This window comes from Perca flavescens, chromosome 9 (assembly GCF_004354835.1).
Source record: "Perca flavescens isolate YP-PL-M2 chromosome 9, PFLA_1.0, whole genome shotgun sequence".
Classification (NCBI taxonomy): domain Eukaryota; kingdom Metazoa; phylum Chordata; class Actinopteri; order Perciformes; family Percidae; genus Perca; species Perca flavescens.
In genome coordinates, this window is record NC_041339.1 from 30,854,354 (window position 1) to 30,873,434 (window position 19,081).

Consider the following 19,081-nt stretch of genomic DNA (forward strand, 5'->3'; position numbering starts at 1 on the left):
TTTCCAATGTGTGCACTACAATAATCTGTGTCTGTATGGCCATGCTAACATTTTTGCATACAGTGTAAATTAGTAGTTGTAGGTAACGAGAATTATCCCAACAATCTCTTAAAGATGCATCGACCAGCAGCTAACTGTCTGTGTGCAAGGGAATATTAATTTAGATATTTATTTATTTTTATCAATTTTACATCATGCTTTCCCTTCATAATTAAAATATTGTATTAAAGGTCATATTATAGGTATATCTTACTGCATCTTTTAACAGCTGTTAATATTTTTCTATTTCAGTACTTTCCTGGTTATATAAGATTATTTTTGTTTTGATTACACAGGTAATATAATACAAATCACTCCAGTAAAAGTTTTATCTTCATACTTTGAATAATACAAATCAACTACAATTGCTGCACATACTGAATGCAAATGTGTCAGCATGGACACTGTACAGAAATATTAACAAGCAGATAGATGATTATATTGCCTATCCTCCGATAAATGGTGGTAGAAACCTTCAAAGGTCCCACAATGTGATTACCTCATTAAACCTGCATTCATGTTTATTGTCCACTTGGGGGCAGCACAAGCCACTGTAAACACCACATGAACAGTTTTTAGGAGATACTGAGTATTATGTCCATGTGGCTTAGTGTATAATTTAATGTTTGTCTCATTTTTGCATATAACAGTTGTCTTGGCATTTGTTTTTTTCTCTCTTCTAGGAGATGAAAGATTAAAATTTGCACTCTCAAAAGCAACTTGTATGAGTGTTGATACGATATTGATATTATTTTACAGTAATTGTTGTCAAACAACTGTAACCAGTAATCTAATTACAAAAATGTAAAATGATCATAGTCATGTAAAAGTTTTTATTTGATTAAAACAAATTAAAATGTAAATAGCTTTTTACAATACATGTTGCAAAAATTCTTTTTGTATTTAATTGTTGCCCTCACTTTAGAAGAGGGGTTTTACAAATCTGCAGGTGCTATATTAATTATAAAATAAAACATTTTCAACGGACTAAATGTGAATGTATTTGCTAAGGTGTTTTTAACAAAAGCAAAGTAAACTCAATGTACACAGGCACTGTTTTTATCCACCAGCTACAAGACGCTGTTCAATCGTCTATAAGAAGAATCCGTTTTTACATCACAATCAAAAGACACTCACAGCTTCATAGTTGGCTGACAGAGAAGTGAAGGCGGTGTAGCCTATTTAACCCTCGTGTTGTCCTCGGGTCAAATTTGACCCGTTTTTGAAGTTTCTACGTCAGAAATATGGCTTTCTTTTCAACCAAATTTCCCAAAAAACACGGATGGTTCCATCCACTAATTGATCATTACTTTTATGGTCTACCCGGGTGAAAATCTGTGATCATCCATAAACATATGTTTCTCTGACCTTAACTATTAGTCAAGATAATTCCTAATTTCTGCTCATTTTACTCAAAGATTACCGATAATTTAAAGTAAATGATGTTTTATCACCATCAATTCCATAAAGAAGTGTAAAAGTAGTGGTAACAACTTATGAAGTTGGCTTAAAATGATATAACATACAATTGGGTAATCATTAAGAGGCTACTTTATGCTTTATAAACAGGTAAACTGAACCGGAGGACAACAGGTGCACGGTTGACGGGAAGGAGGGTTAAGGATGTGTGTTGGCGGGGTTGGGGTCAACGTGTGGATCATGGTTTGTACATGCCGTGGAGGGTCACGGGGATGATGGCGTTGACCTCGGCCCTGGCCAGCTCTGTCAGTGTCATGGCATCCAGCACCAGCAGGAAGCCCGGTCTCTCTGTGCCCGGCTTCACCACGATGCTCAGCAGCACACCTGCAACACCCAGACAGATGGGATGAATACGTGTGTGTGTGTGTGTGTTTCCACCATAGACGTTATTACGATTAGGTATAGATTAAAGTTAATCCAAGTGTGAGTTTGATTTAGGAATATATTTAGAAATTGATCACGAACAGATTAGAATAGAAGTTACCCTTTGGGTGTTCCATTTTTTGTTAGATTTTTGCTCATATTTCTGATAAAGATCTTAAAGTTTTTTGCAATATTTCTCTCTTTGTGTTCTGTTCCCATGTGACAAGACCTCTCCAAACAGGATTTGGTGTGCTACATTCAGGGTCAAAGTAATAAAATTAGTAAGGATTTGTGGTAACTTTACTAGGCATAAATGCCATATAAGGTAAACTGAAATAATACAGGTTTTTAAAACTATATTTTAACTTAAGGCCATGAGCCCCTTTAACACATGCCCCTGAAATATCTCTTCAAATAGCACATTTTGTGGTTCAGACAATATTACAAAAAGAATTGTATCAAATTACCGCACGGTGAACCGGGAGAATTTAGGCCCCATGTGGGTCTGGGGCACCGGGGCAGTTGCCGAGTTGGTAATCCAGCTCTGGCTACATTTTTTCTTAGTCAAAGTTAAATTATTATATTATTAGTATTACAAATAATTAAAACTACAAAATCATTTTTAAAGTCTGCTGTCATATTTCTGTAAAACATACTGGAAAAAGAGGGTCCCTATCACACAATATTTGAAACCCTTACATTATAAGCCAAGTGGCATTTTGTGTGTGTGTGTGTGTGTTTAAAAGTGTAATTATGTGTGTTCTACCATCGTCCTCCTCTGTGGCTCCAGGTGTTGGTACGAACAGCGGCTCTGATGGGTAACACTCTTCCTCCTGCCACACCCAGGTCTGTTTGGTCTGCACGTTCAGCTTGACTATCTACAGCAAGTCAACAATAAACAAGCGAGACAGTCTCCATCAACAACAACAACGTCAGCGTCACTTTCTGGATTACTTTGGGCTGGGGAGACGAGCACAGACACCTGTGAACGATGAAAGCGCTCCTTACCCTGTCAGGGATGAAGTGGTTGAGTCCCAGACCGTAGGCAAAGGAATACTTCTTTCCACGACACAGAGAGTAGTTGATCTGTGGAAACTCAAAGGCTAAGGGAGAGAAAGACAGCAAGACAGATATTATACAAAGATATACAGTATAGTTTAATAAAAATCGGGCCAGTAGTTTTTCCGTAATTCAGCTGACAGACAAACAAACAGACGGACAAGCTGAGCCGAATATTATAACCTATAATAAAACACTTGACGTCTGAAATAGTGTTTTTATGTCTGTTAAAATAGTTATTAGAGGAAAGGAGAAAAACATCAATATAAAAGTTGATTCCAAACTTGGGGAATGTATATAAGCACCATGACAAAAAAGATTGGTTGTAAGCTTCAGCAACAACAATGTCAAGAATGAACCTTCAAGCTCAACTTAAAACCATCATACTGATGTAAAATGTACAATTATTCTGCTTTGAGTTGATATTGTTCATACCATATTGTTATTATATTATATTGTAAGATTTACAAGTAAATTCATATATTTGAGTTAATTTGCTAAACATTTATTTACATTTATACAGTTAACTATTTACATATGTGTGTTTAAACAGTCAGAATATGTATATTTACATGTAATTATTTAAATGTAATTATTATCAGCAGTTAAGAATCTACCTCTGTGGTTTTCTTCACATTTACCTGAGTCTAAGTTCTGCTAGCGTCTGATTGGTTAGTTCAGCTACATGTGATTAAGTGAAACGGTGAAGTTTTGTTGTTATGAGGCGGATAAAGTGTGAAGAACAGTAAAGTGCTGCTCAACAAAGTTATCCGTCTCCATCCAATGTGCATGTGTGTGTGTGTGTGTGTGTGTGTATTACCCTGTCTAGGTCCAGAAAAGAGGACTTCAGGTTCGAGCCAGATGCTGCCGTCACTGTGAAGGACAGCTGTTGCTGTAGTGTAGGGCAGAGACACCAGATTCTTTCCCTGCTCTTCCTGAGAACACACACAAGCACACACATGGATGTACACGCACACACACACACACACACACACACACACACACACACACACACACACACACACACACACACACACACACACACACACACACACACACACACACACACACACACACACACACACTCTCTCTCTCTCTCTCTAGTTTGAGGGGGATTTTATACAGGAGTGTGAGAAAAGTGTGTTTTATGTGAAATGTCTGACTTGAGTGAAATACTAATCCAAGAAAAGTTGATCCTCAAAGTCAATGTAGCTTTAGCCTTAGTCTTTTAGCATTGTATTAGTCTGCATCAGCAGTTGGTTTCAGTTAAATATTCTGTTGCTAGTAGCAACTTCTTACTGACATTTTGTCAGATGTGTGTCCAGGTAAATATCAACAGCCATATTTTATCTACTCCTCTAAGACTCTTGTTGGAACATTATCTGTGAATACAGTGTATTCTTTTTTAACTGCAGCTTGATTTAGTAGAATGTATGTGTTATGAGTAGTTTAGGAAGAGAGAATGACAGACATTTCTAAATAAAAGCTTGTAAAAGAATGCTATACAACCAATAAATAAATGAATGAACACATTAGTGATGACAGTGTGTGTGTGTGTGTGTGTGTGTGTGTGTGTGTGTGTGTGTGTGTGTGTGTGTGTGCACTCACCGTGTGTATATCCAGCGGCAGTACGTATCGTCTGACCTCAGGCTGAGGAGCTCTCATCGCTGCTTTCTTCACTTCCTCCCACTCCTCCCTTATGTTGGCCAGGTACAGGTAGTTATACACAAAGTCATGACTGCGGAAAAACAGAGGGAGAAGTCAGGATGAGGGAACTGTACTGTTCATAAAACACTCACACAGACACACACAGAGTCACACTCACCCTTTCCACGTGCAGAGGTCGACCACGATGAATCCCTGCTCCTCATAGGTGTTGATATGGTGAAAGAGGTTGAAAGCTGATGTTCTGAACTTGTGGCTGCTCAGGTAATCTGCTGGGTCCTTAGTGGCCAGGTGGAACCATGTCTACAACACACCATACTGTATATGAACTGAGACGCACAGGCACAGTCACCCGTAATCAATCAAACACTTCCCTTCCTTTCCCCAAAAGCAGGTTAAGAAACTTTTCAAGATTCAAGATTTTTTTAAAGGTCCAATATGTAATATATTTACTGTAATAAATCCAACCCAATGCGTCATCAGATATTAAGGAATCATGCTAAGTTGAAATACTATCTTTTCTGACAACAATGCTAGTGCCAGTATTTTCTCCTTTTGAAATTTCTGTTCCGTGACGGAATTTCTGTTTGTGTTTTGATCTGTGTGTTGTTATCAACGGCCCAGTTTGACAGCCAGGCTGGGTTGCCAGATATACCTGTAAAAACATAAACCCAGCGCGCTACTGCTGTAAGGTTAGTACAGCCATGAAAGCAGCAAACAAACGAACAGGATCAACGGAGGTACCCAACAAAAAAAATGGCATGTTTCTAACAGTTGCGTGACCAGAGACAGCTTAGAGCCCAAAAGGACGCCGAGTTGGCTAATTTCCTCCTGAACAGGTAAGCATTAGCTTAAGGCTAAGTTATCACAGCTACTACGGACGGGCATTTTATGTCATTTCAACATTTGTGTAACTACTCACATTGAATTATATAGCCAGAGTACCCAAGTTGGTTACTCGAAAAAACAACTGAGACACAGCCAGTAAAGTGAACCCGACTGGTCCTGGCTAACGCCGCCATGCTAACCCTGCTAACTGCTAACGTTACCAAAGGACCAGACAAGCGGGCCATGGCTGTTTACAACGTGTAGCCTGTTCAGCGGCTGTAGCCGACAACGGTGAGTTATTTTAAGCCAAGAGATGGGGGCTGTAAATCGTGAAGAGAGGACTGTGAGTTTGCAGTTTGTTTAGCCATTGTTGCCGTAATTCTAAGCCAATAAAGTGTGTTCAGTCGGGTGGAAAAGGATGGCAAGGTAGTGTTATTTTTAGTGGTTCCTATCGTAATTCTAAGCCGAAGAAGTGTGTCTGTCCGGTGTGTGGAGAGCACAGCTAGGTTGTGGGATTTGTGACAGTTTCTACGGTAATTCTAAGATGAAAACGTGTGTCTGTCAGTTGGTTACAGAGCTCCACGTGAGCACGGGCTTTTATGACTGTTAATATAGCCAGCATCTAACGCTAGCTACTCCGCTGTGCTGTGGAGTAATGTCTGGCTATGTGAGACTAGCATCTAACGTTAGCTACTCCGCTGTGCTGTGGAGTAATGTCTGGCTATGTGAGACTAGCATCTAACGTTAGCTACTCCGCTGAGCTGTGGAGTAATGTCTGGCTATGTGAGACTAGCATCTAACTTTAGCTACTCCGCTGAGCTGTGGAGTAATGTCTGGCTATGTGAGACTAGCATCTAACTTTAGCTACTCCGCTGAGCTGTGGAGTAATGTCTGGCTATGTGAGACTAGCATCTAACGTTAGCTACTCCGCTGTGCTGTGGAGTAATGTCTGCCTATGTGAGACTAGCATCTAACGTTAGCTACTCCGCTGAGCTGTGGAGTAATGTCTGGCTATGTGAGAGTAGCATCTAGCAACATTGTGGTGGATGCTGCGGTCTCAGCCTGGCAACCTCCGTGAACTCCGAGTCTGGGCACGAGGGGGCGGGGGAGACGACTCTCTCCAGTATTTTGAATTTGTACTGCAGTAACTATTTTAAACACTAGCTGTCAGTATTACATATTGCACCTTTAAGATTATTTTTTGGGGGAGAGAGATGGGGAATGACACGCAGCAAAGGGCTCAGCCTACATGGGGCGCACGCCCTCACTGGGTGAGCCAGAGGCCGCCCCGAAGATTTTTATTTGCCATTTGTGCATACACCAAACAGTCCAGGCACATAGGAATTCTTGTGCAGGCTCTTTGAGTTAAGTAAAAAGAGAAAAGCACACCGACTAAAATAGAAAAATAAATTAAAATAGAATAAGACAAAAAAAATACTATACAAAAAATTACAAATACTCTAAGTGGAGGATACAACTACATGTATGGGGGATATTGCATTTGTAACGAGAATAAATATTGCAAATATTGCACAGTTGTATTTCACAGTAGAGTGAGGTAGTGGGGATTTTAAACAGGGGAGGGGGCAGCCTGGGGCACAGATTAAAAGAAAGGGGGGACATTTGTAAAATGATTAAAATTGTGTTAAGACTCAAATTTAAAGCCAATAATAAACTGTACATTTTTAACAGTTACACTGATTGTTCCAAACAAACAACTTTAAAAATTCTAATATGACATTTAATAGCTGCTATTTTTTAACTCAAAATAGCCTGCATCCATTGGCCGATTATAAGACAATGGGCTCATGGACACAGATGTAAAAGGCCCTCCAGCCCTCCTACACAGGAGCAACTCTTTGTGTTAATTGTGTCTCTGTGGTCATTTTGCTTGTCTTTGTGATCAATTTGCGTCTCTATGTGGTCATTTTGTGACTCTTAGTGGTCGTTTTGCTTCTCTTTGTGGTTGTGTTTGATTGACTTTCCAACAACAATTGTTAACAGTATGTTGTTTCAATTTTTTTTATCGTATTATTGCAACTGTTCATTATTGTACTACCTTCTCCTTTGGACAATTAAAAAAGTATTCTTAACAGTCACTTCATACGGAGCGTCTGGTCCAGGGGCCCCAGGGTCTGTAATCCATCCGTGACACTCACAAGCCAATTACCTGTCACCCTCTGGCCCCGCCCCCGACCTACCCCCATGCTGTCGTTGGATTCAAAGCAGTCCATGTATGTGGTTCCTCTGACGCTCCAAGCCGACAGGAACTTGAGCAGGTTGATCTTCACCGGCTGCTCCACAAACACAAAATAATTGTCTGTCATACCGAAACTACAGACAGACAATCAGAGAGAGAGAGATAGACAGATTCAGATCCATAAGCAGCAGGGGCAACGTCTTGAGGGGGGGGTCACAGACACAACCAGTTTCTTTGGCTGGTTTGGGCAAAACTTGTACAGCTGTGAAGGTTAGATTCTGTTGAATTCATTGTATTGATTATTCATATTATATACAGTATATATTATATTATATTGTGAGAAATGGAAGAACTACCTGGGTACCTGTGTACGTAGGAGGGTTTTAACCTCTCACTGCTGGGTAGCTGAACGACAACCTGGGATTTCTCCAGGGGATCAGAATTGTCTGAAACACACAGTGACAGTGTGTGATTGCAGTATTGTCTTGTGAGTGTGTGTGTGCATGTGATTAAGTCCAACTTAGTCCCATTAAAATATCACTCTCTAATATTCAGGCCACTGGCAGTTTGAATATGGAGCAAAACTCACCTTTCTGAGCCGGTGGGATCTTGACAATGTTGTAAGCCAGACTCATGTTCTTGCCAAAGCAGTTGCCGATATTATAGACTGTACCGTCTGCATCAGTGTGAGGGTGCGCAGTCACCCCATTCACTGAGAGGTACTTACACAGGTCCACCTAATATAAATACATGCACACAAAACAGAGAATGAATACAAGAAAGAATTAGACTGGTGGAGAGTCAGTATGATGGGTTTGCCAGTTGAAAAATCTATTGTAAAGGTTGTCTAAACAATTAAATAAACAACATGCATTCATAACTACATATAATAATAATTTACTCAAGATAAAAGATAACAGTTAAGATGTAATGCATTCCAAACGTAAACCCTGGTACTTAAATGGACAGTTTGGAAAAATTGCATTCATCAGTGTAGTCCTGTCTGCAAGTCCAAAGATCCAAGATGATGCGAAACCAATCAGCTCTCACCCTCTTTAAAGTCTCCAGGGAATCAGGGTCAACTTTAGTGATGTAATTGGTCTCCGTGACGGCGTAGAAGTCCTCACCGATTGGATAGACGTTGACTACGCAGTTATCAGTCACCTCAATGCCTCTGAAGTAAGTAAAGAATCTACACACAAAAAAACAGGAAAGCTGAAGGCCAGTTGCTATCCAAGCACACAAAGGTTTTATTAATGAGTAATACAGTGTAATAATAATATTACAGTGTATTAATACTTTGGTAAGGAAGCCAAGAACAGCCGGGCTTGCGACTTTATTTTAATGCCGTTATCTCGAGAGAATGAAATAATTAACCCATGATCTCGAGCAAATGAGACAAGTAATCCGTCTTCAGAAGGAGTTATCAGGAGCAGCCTACTGGACAGTAACACATCTGCTTTAAGTTGACGACTATATGTAAGTCTATCCCTTATAATAATTATCCCTAAGATATGTAAATACCCTCATATCAAATCACTAGGGAAAACATTCTTACAACAAATGGCAAAAGTTCATAAAAAGTTCAAACGGTTCGCTTTAAAACTGCCAAACCCACCCCACAGTGGTGTGTGCTCTCTATTTCCTGTGTGCGCTGAAAAAAAAAAAATCCATTGTGTGTGAATGGAAAAACAAACAGAAAGGAGTGCACAAGCCACAAAACACTGTTCCAGCCAATCAGCAACAGGCGGCAACATTTGATGGTAAGTGGGGAGGCAGCATGTGAATGTGCCTGTCGGTCAGTAGTTATCTGTCCGTGACTCTGTGGGGGCGGAGCTTCTGAAGGGGGGGAGGGGTTGTTGTATTCGTAAATATTAACAATATTGTTGCATCATCGCTTACTGCACCTTTAAGAGGAGGCTGAGCTGTTGAAAGGACAAGACTGCCGTTACCAAACCACAACTTTCACTTTACGTCCAAACGTATACACTGTGTCGAAAACACGTCAGCAAACTAATGTTAGTTGCGTACGGTACACGTACAGGCCTGTGTTGGAGAAAACAACCCGTGATAAATGACCTCGTTATCTTGAGAAATTGGCCTTTTTGTTTTTCTCGAGAATCAACATAAATTAAAGGTGCCCGAAGAGATGTTGGGTGACGTCACTTCTTATTGACGTTCAAAGTATTGTCAAACAAGACTGAGGCTAGCTCGCCCCTCCCCCCTCCTCATCCCGGCCCCTCCCCCCTTCCTTCCGCACACTAACCCCCCAACCCCCACCCCCAACTCTTTGTCGGTTATTGGCTGGAACAATGTTTGTTATGTTTGGTGGTGCAGGTTGGCACAGTTGTTTTTTTTTTGGCGTTTGTGGAGCCTGGGCTGTCTACAGAGACCGTGTTTTTTTACAGTGTGTTCAGAGGACAGGCACCTCGTGGATAGTGAGGAGATGTTTGCTGTATGTGACAAAAAATGTAGCTTAAAAAACATGTGACATCGCTTAGAGCACCTTTAAGCCGTTATCACGAGAAAACAAGCTTTGTTATCTCGAGATTAGGCAAAAATGATTGAAAGCATGGCATTATATCTATTATTATATGTCCATAACAACACGTGTACATTATTAACACACACTCCGCTGAAAGCAGAAACCGACTCAACCTTTGTATTTTAGTGTTGTAGCATTATGAAGTTAAGGGCGGCACCAAACATTATTTTCATTATTGATTAATCCGCCAACTATTTTCTTTATAAATTAAGTTGACATTTTTAAATAGCTCGTATTGTCCAACCATTAGTTCAAAAAGCCAAACATACTGAGTTCAATATCTTCAAAAACAAACAAAAAACACAGCAAGTATTCGAGAAACTGGAACGCGTATTCATGGTTAAAAAAATGCATTTAACATTTCACAATCATCAAAATACTATTTATATTATGCACAGCACCTACAATATTTGGATTTGGGGTTACCTGGAAAAGATGTTTTTGCATGGGTCTGGGTAGGCTGCTGTTCCAAACTCAGTGATGACTATTCTGTTCTCTGTCATGGCACGAACATACGCATCCGTCCTGATGAACCTGAGCAGAGAGATTTCACACATCATGCGTCAGAGTCAGAGAACCATAAATCACAAGATATTTACAGGTTTTTTTAACCGTTATCAAACTGTTAATGTAGTTTTGAATTCCATAAAAACAAAACTATATACAAATCCAATACAACAATACATATATTGGAGTTAAATGAAGGATTTATGTATTCTGAGTATTGTTTTTGTCTCCTCCCTTGCAACATTCCTGTTTGGATTCATTTACTGTCAGCTCTTTTTCCTCGGCTGCACAGATCAACTGCATGCCTTTCTGCACTAACAGAAACCAGATGCCATAAAATATCTACATCTGGTGTGGGATCTAGCTACATCAGAGCAAAAAAAGTGCTAAACAATAACAATGGAATACATGTACGCATGTACCAGATTTTATTGATTTGTAGTGAATAGAAAAAAAGGTTAAGAACATTTTATATGAAAACTTTTGTTTTGGTCTTTTGTCACTATTTGGCTTTTTTTTTTTTTTTTCAAGAGTTTTTTCATTATTTGACGTTTTTGCAGTTTTTACAACATTTTTGTCACTTTTTTTTCAACGTTCTTTTGTAAATTTTTTTTTTTTAAATGCTATAAAATGAAATAAAACACCCAAATTTGATAAAAGTAGTGAACTGATCATTTATTTTACCTGTGAAGAGTAATGGCTGTATGGAACCATCGACGTTTCTTTGACAATTTGGTGGAAAGAAACCCAAATTTCTGATATGGAAACTTTTTTTAAATGGTTGAAATTTGACCCCAGGACAACAGGAGGGTTAAGTGCTTTACAGAAAGAGACAAACAAGCATGTATTCTTACTTCCTGTAGTAGGTCACCTGACCGTCCTTCAGGTCAAACTTGTGCATGAGAGCCTGTCCATCGAACAGGTGGTAGAAAGGTTCATCTCCCACCTCAAAAAGACCTGGACCCATCCTGAGAAGACTGCCGCCCAGCCATGAAGGTATCACACCTACAGACAAAAACACAGACACACACACACATCACATGCCATTGTTAGGTCTAAGCGTCTGTATGCACACGAGGTAAATACAAGGATAGGGTAAAGAAAACACGCTACAAATAGTCGGTCAATATTACAATCCCCAACTGCATTGTTGGATTGAATGTAGTAGAAATGCAACACAAAACAGGAAGAGCATGACAGGGTTTTGGCAAAAAATAATAATAAAAAATACGTACATTTGATACCAATTAAAATAATTTTAACTTCCTGACCTGAAGTCTCAAAAATCAATACATAGCCCATCCCAATACTGCCCATAAAAAAGCTTTGTTAATTGTGTTTTTTACGGATTAAACAAACAAGACAAAACATGTTAATTAGTGAGATATAAAGGTCCCATGACATGGTGCTTTTTGGATGCTTTTATATAGACCTTAGTGGTCCCCTAATACTGTATCTGAAGTCTCTTTTATATAGGCCTTAGTGGTCCCCTAATACTGTATCTGAAGTCTCTTTTATATAGACCTTAGAGGTCCCCTAATACTGTATCTGAAGTCTCTTTTATATAGACCTTAGTGGTCCTTTAATACTGTATCTGAAGTCTCTTTCCCAAAATTCAGCCTGGGTGCAGAATTACAGCCACTAGAGTCAGTCCCACAATGAGCTTTCCTTAGGATGTGCCATTTCTGTGTCTGTAGCTATTGACGAGGAGAGGCGGGGGGGCAAGGTGGAGGGTGGGGGTGTGGCCTTGACCAACTGACACTGTGCTCGTTTGAAAGCCATGATGTCTCTCTCTCTCATGGTTGGGGCAAATTCTCTGGGCGGGCAAAGCAGAGAAAGGGGAGGTAACCTCGCTCCTTATGACCTCATAAGGAGAAGATTCCTGATTGGTCCATCTGAGCTTTCATTTTCTCAAAGGCAGAGCAGGATACCCAGGGCTCGGTTTACACCTATCGCCATTCCTAGCCACTGGGGGACCATAGACAGGCTGGGGGGGAACTCATATTAATGTTAAAAAACCTCATAAAGTGAAATGTTCATGCCATGGGACCTTTAAAATGTGCTGGTTGGTAGATATTCTTTTTATTCTTGGACAGAGGAAGGCTATTTGTTCCCCTCCGTTTCCAGTCTTATTGCTAAGCTAAGCTAACTGGCTACCAGTGTTACAACAAAATCCACCAAACACCAATTGTTTTATCATACTCTATCACATACTCTCTTATGATAGGTGCTACCAAAATGGTGCAACGTAGTATAGTCTATAGATATACATTTTGATAGCTGGCAACCAAACATTGTGACCCTATAATATTCAGATCTGATAGCTATGATAGCAGAAACATTAGCGTATACCTCACCTGACAACATTTGGGCAACACTTTTTAACCCTTGTGTTATCCTCGGGTCAAATTTCACCCGTTTTTAATAAAAAATGTATATCAGAAATATTGGTTTTGTTCAACCAAATTGCCCAAAAGATAACTTGGATGCATGTTGTATGAATACGTTCTTCGCAGGTAAAATTAATGATTACTTCCATTGCATTTGGGGTGATTATTCAATTTTATAGCATTTGAAAAAAACATGTTTACATGGTTTTAAAACAGTATCCAGACTACATGTTGACATTAACCAGTCTGGGATTATCCACTCGACATCCTCTGATCTAAACTAGTTTATTAGTTAAAATAATTTATAATTTCTGCTTTTTCTAACTTAAAAATTAGGTATAATGTCATAAATTAGGTTTATGGACCATAAATACAATTTAAAAAAAGCATTGAAATAACAAGAAAATGTACGGAGCCCCCCTGGTCCCACTTTGTCAAAAAAATTATTTATAACTATCTTGTGGCCTCAAGATAGTATCTCGTGGCCTCAAGATAGTATCTTGTGGCCACGAGATAGTATCTCGAGGCCTCAAGATAGTATCTGGTGGCCACGAGACAGTATCTCGTGGCCACGAGATAGTTATAATTATTTTTTTTTGACAAAGTGGGATCAGGGGGGCTCCTTAAAAAAAAAAAAAAAAAAAAAGCGTCAAAAGTTCAAAAAAAGTTAAATTTTGACCCCGTAGGACAACAAGTTCATGGTTGACGGGATGACAACACGAGGGTTAATGGAATAAAAAAGTATATACTGAAGGGTCACAAATTCCAGCTATCTAAAATTATATCACATTAAACGTCATTTAGCTGACACTTTTCTCCAAAGCGACTTACAATTGCTATATATGTCAGAGGCCGCACGCCTCTGGAGCAACTAGGGGTTAAGTGTCTTGCTCAGGGACACACTGGTTGATGTATAGCAGTGGGAATTGAACCCAGATCTCCCACACCAAAGGAATGTGTCATATCCACTGTGCCATCACCATCACATTACTGCACACTAGAGACTTTGAAATGAAGGCTGAATTTCTGAAAGCCATCAAGCAGGCTGCTCTCTTTCCTACCAGAGATCTTAGCAGGTATAGGTTCGTTCAGCTCCTCCACGGTCTCAAAGATCTTCCTGTAGCCTGCAGCAGGATGCTCCACACTGGAGAGGAAAATTTAAAACAACATGAATTTGAGGAACAATTCCACAACACAATCAAGTCCAGTTATATATTATACAGACACTGATCGATGGGGTTCAGCTGATGCAGCTCATTTCTTACCTGAGATTTAAAGTGGACCAAACTATCTTATCACAAGGTCCATTTAGTGTCTGTTTTTGGAGCTTTTGATTATATCACAAGATCTTCCACACCAGATAGAGTACGCATAGTAATCACGGAATTAAGGTTGTTGAAATTAAACATTTGTAAATTAAAACGATTAAAGTAATTCCTTTAAGAATGGGAATTTGAACATCTACAATTCAAAGACAACAAGGCAAACTCCATGTGCTGAGATTGTTTTTGCCAACTGTTGTTTCTTTGCCTTTTTTTTAACCACTTTCTTTCCATCAAGCCGTCCGTTCTTGATATTTGTGTCCATCATCTTTCTTGTAATGTATTCCATTTATTTTTCTTAACGTGTTATCTTTCTGGCTCTCTTTTTCCCTTGTTTTTAATCTTCCGTCTCTTCGTCCTCCTTTCCATTTATCAGTTTCTTTTTGTTTCTATCCTAATTTTATTTATATTGATGTGAAATGCTTAACACCCCTCTAAATAATTATAACGTATGGGAGTTTTGCATCCACAGCTTGTCTGCTGCACGTCCTTGGTTCGATAAAATGAGAAAAACAAGATCTGAGGAGTTCAAATACTGCGTCTTTCCCTCAGTTATTTAACAGAGGTCTTTTTTTTCCAATCTTTATTGGGTATCTCACTGCTGCAGCAATCTTTTTTTCTGGAATCTTTTCTTCATTTTTGAGATTTGTTCAGTTTTTCTCCCACTCACAGTTAAAAGATCTAGTGGAAAACTAAACTCTACATAGTCGACTTCCCCGTTTAAATCTGTTTTCTCTCAACAGACGTCACTGAGGGGCACCTACAAGCTTCTTTCTCTTATTTCATTCCTGAGAACCAATACATTTAAACCCTTGAAAAGGCCTTTTTCAAAAATAGGTGTTTTCTTGGAAGTTTCCATCTTCAAACATGCAAAAAAAAAGAAAAAGAAAGAAAAGTTTTACTCACTGGCTGGTCATGCTGCCGTATGTCCCTCACACACACACACACGTAGACTGCAAAAAGCGACTTGGACTTGCTTGCATTTGAACCACAAACAGATTTACTGTGGTGAGAGATGGAAACTGGGCCCCCTCCTCCCTTTTTTCTCTCACTCCCACCCCTTCTCTCATTCCCTCAATCCCTCCTCTTTCCCTCTGCCCCTCTCTCTCTCTCCTCCTGTTTTCCTTTCATGCCTTCATTTCATGCTCCCCTGTTCCCTCTTTTCTTCCTCCTCCTCCTCTGGTCTTACCCAGAGCTAAACAAGCCAGCTTTGTCTCTTCTCCTTTCAGCCGTCTGGCTCTGCAGCTCCGTGCAGAATGTTCCCCCAGGCCCCAAAACAAGGTCTTTGTCACCCTGGGAACACAAACAGGCCGATGATGTGGGTCAAACGAACGGAGTCGGCCTTTAAAAGCGGTGAGCTTGTGTTGTTGTTTGTAGGTAGATATGCGTGGAGAAGGAATCCGGTCTAATTAGTCCCAGACAGCCTCGACAAACGCTCAAACTATTTTAATTGGCCAGCTGTGGAGGGGGGAGAAAGAGCAACCGATTTCTCTGGAAGGGAGAGCGCCGATGATTCACCAGTCTAATTCTTTGGTCCTCCGTCATTTTGATAAATGACAAAAGTTGAATAGTAGGATGAAAGGAATAGTTGCATTAATGAGGGTTAAAAAGGAGCAGTAATCGCTCCTCTAGTGTTTGTGTGTTGCTGCTCAGGGCAGGTTCACAAACGGATGCCTGCCTGTAAATAAATTAACAGGAAAAGAAACAAAACGGGAACACCTTATTGGATGGATTACCATGAACTTTTGTAAAAAAACATTGATGGTCCCCAGAGGATGAATCATAAAAACTTCGTCAATCCCCTGACTTTTCATCTAGTGCCACATGACGTTGACATTTGTGGTTTTGAGTGAAATGTCAAATCAACTGTTCGGTGGATCGCCATGAAATTTGGTGTCCCCCTCTGGATGAACTGTTCCAAGTTTGGTGATTTTTCACCTAGTGCCGCCATGAGATCAAATCAGCAGCAACAACAGCTCATTAAATATCATAAAAACCAGTCTACCTATGCATTTGTAATATATTTTTAGGGGATATTTTTCTGTAAGCATTACCACCGCAATAAGGCTAATGTAGGGTTCCACCTCTGGGCAGGGTGAACATTCGCAGCAACCCAACTAGCAATACAGCTAACAAAAGGAGGGGTCATGTAGAATGAACAAAATGGTCAGAGCCCCCCCTCGATGCAAGTAAATAGGTTGTTTTTTTGTCTTTTGTTGGCTCACTTTTATTCACAACATGCTTACCGGCAACATAGGATTCCATTCACTACGCTAAGCTAACTAGCCGCGGCGCTGCCGGTGTCGCACCGGACTAAAACCACCCACCTATCTACAGCTAGGGGAGACCGTGATAGAGCTTAGATCGGCCCAAAAAAAAAACGAGCACGTTGTGTCCGAGCCCGGCCCGACACATTAACTGGAATTATGAGCTCGAGCCCGATTTAAACCAGACACTTTAACACGTGGGCCGTTAAAACTGACGTTCTCAACTACAATTCCGAGTTGTTTGAACTGCAGAAATCTGTTTAGAATAATGCAACAAGGACGAAGCATGTAAACTGTGCTGTTTGTTTATTATTCAGCACAGCAGGCCCGGTGTGATGCGTGCGAGTAGAGGGGAGACTCTGCGAATGACACGTGTTGCATTTTGTAACTGCAGCCTAACTTTTGTACAAATTTGTTACTTTTATATAGCCTATATATATTTATAATATTTCTGATTATGGCACAGCTTTCTCCCCATCCAATTAGGCTTTAAAAAAAGAATAAAAAATAAATAAATAAGAAATCGCTTGATCAAGGGTCCGGCCCAGGCCTGGCCCGGCCCGAGGATAGTGGCGGAAAATAAAGGCCCGAGAATCTAAACTCTAGACCGTGATAAGCCCTATTTCAACAAACGGTGGCCTATGCCTTTAACATTTCCACGTGAGTGTGACAAACCGTGACTATATACAACGAATTACATGGCAACTGAGCCACTGGATATCCAATGTAAAAAAAATAAATAAATAAAAAAAAGTGACCTGAGTGCGGCACTAGAGGAAAGCAAGAAAAGGATTCATCCTCTGGGGATCATAAACATTCTCAGTATAATTCGCGGCAACATGAAGAGCGAGTGTAGTTCAAAGAAATAAATAAAAAAGGCTGACAGTAATGCTGTAATAAAGTAAAAACTTAAACTTAATTAAATCAATTTCTCACACACATGCAAATAGAAACAGGACAATGGCATATAAATAAACTGCTAAACAGATTTATTTCCCAGGACTTTGCATAGTAAACAATATAGAGGAAGAGCACAACTGTGTAGGCGTACAATATAACAACCCTGATAACACTGCTGATGTCACACACACACAAACACACACAAACACACTTTTGAGGTATAGACAAACATATCAGGGTAGAACTAATACTTCATATGAGATAAATAAAAAACAGTTTGAAATTTTAAGCCAAACATGTTACCTCAGACACTTATACATAAAATGGGTTCTGTATTGCACTTCCGTTTACTGAATAGCGTCCATCACTGAAATGAATGAGTGGATGCTTTTTGACACCTATTTCTCTCATTAGAGGCAATGCGTACAGCGGTTGAGAAAACATGCAAGGTTAAATTCATAAGCATTAGCAACCTTTAACCCAAATTATGACAGGTGTTTAGGGAAACCTTCTCTAGGGAGTCTAAATATACATTAAAATGTGTATAAATTAACTATTATGATGATTGGCAGAAGCTTGCTGGCCATTTGCAATGCCTAAATCCAGTGCAAAACATTTCTCTATCCAATAAACTAAACTGGGATGGGTTGGATATGAGACACACAAACTCAAGGAATGAAAGAAACTGGGAAGGGCCAGCGCCATTTCAAAATAACGGAGTTGTATATGAAAAAGATGAGATCCTGAAAATCAAAAGATCCCCGATGAGAAAGCCTTAAGAATTCCTGTCCAAATTGCTTTAAAAGCAAAACGGAAGAAAAGAAAGAGTCAAAAGGACAAGAATGAAAACTCTGAAAAAAAAAAAGGTTCCACATCTAAAAACTAAAGATCATTTTAAATTAAACTTGAGAATCTATGATTTACAATGTTTAGTGAAGTCTATAAAAAAAGTTAACATGACAAGAAACACCTCAAGCAAGGATATCTAAGCACTGCTCCCAATGTCATCATTCATATAAATTAAAAAAATCTATAATCTAAATATTCCCATATGGACCAGTGATCATAGAATTGAGTAGAATTATTTCTCCCAAAATGACACACACACACACACACACACACACACACACACACACACACACACACACACACACACACACACACACACACACACACACACACACACACACACACACACACACACACACACACACACACACACACACACACACACACACACACACACACACACACACACACACACACACACACACACACACACACAAAATGGGTAGATAGAAAATGTGACTGTTCCAAATTATCACAGATGTTACTCAAAAACTTTTTCCCAAAAAGCCCTGCTTAATAAAACCATATTATATTTGAACACAGTAATCAATATGAGCTGAACTGTCAACTTTCCTTCATCTTATTCAGCGGTCACACACACACAACATGAACACACACACACACACACACACACACACACAACATGAACACACACACACACACACACA

At 39.6% G+C, this 19,081-nt stretch overlaps 1 protein-coding gene across 1 annotated transcript; it reads right to left on the bottom strand.

Moving 5' to 3' along the window:
- Positions 1-858: 858 nt before the first annotated feature.
- On the bottom strand, positions 859-15,387 carry LOC114561069 (retinal Mueller cells isomerohydrolase). The gene is made up of 14 exons (XM_028586740.1): positions 15,304-15,387; positions 14,137-14,219; positions 11,540-11,690; positions 10,605-10,712; positions 8,684-8,825; positions 8,223-8,370; positions 7,998-8,079; positions 7,635-7,767; positions 4,766-4,908; positions 4,549-4,678; positions 3,761-3,875; positions 2,890-2,984; positions 2,648-2,759; positions 859-1,842 (listed from the first exon to the last, which is right to left on the bottom strand). The coding sequence occupies exons 1-14, from the start codon at positions 15,312-15,314 to the stop codon at positions 1,697-1,699; spliced, it is 1,599 nt and encodes a 532-aa protein (XP_028442541.1). The 5' UTR covers positions 15,315-15,387; the 3' UTR covers positions 859-1,696.
- Positions 15,388-19,081: the final 3,694 nt, after the last annotated feature.

What these genes read in the sequence shown, in the direction of transcription:
- LOC114561069 (XM_028586740.1), bottom strand. An exon ending in CAGGTGACCTACTACAGGAA is followed by an intron (nt 10,713 to 11,539) that starts GTAAGAATACAT and finishes CTCTCTGCTCAG; the next exon opens with GTTCATCAGGACGGATGCGT. An exon ending in AAACCCTCCTACGTACACAG is followed by an intron (nt 7,768 to 7,997) that starts GTACCCAGGTAG and finishes GTCTGTCTGTAG; the next exon opens with TTTCGGTATGACAGACAATT.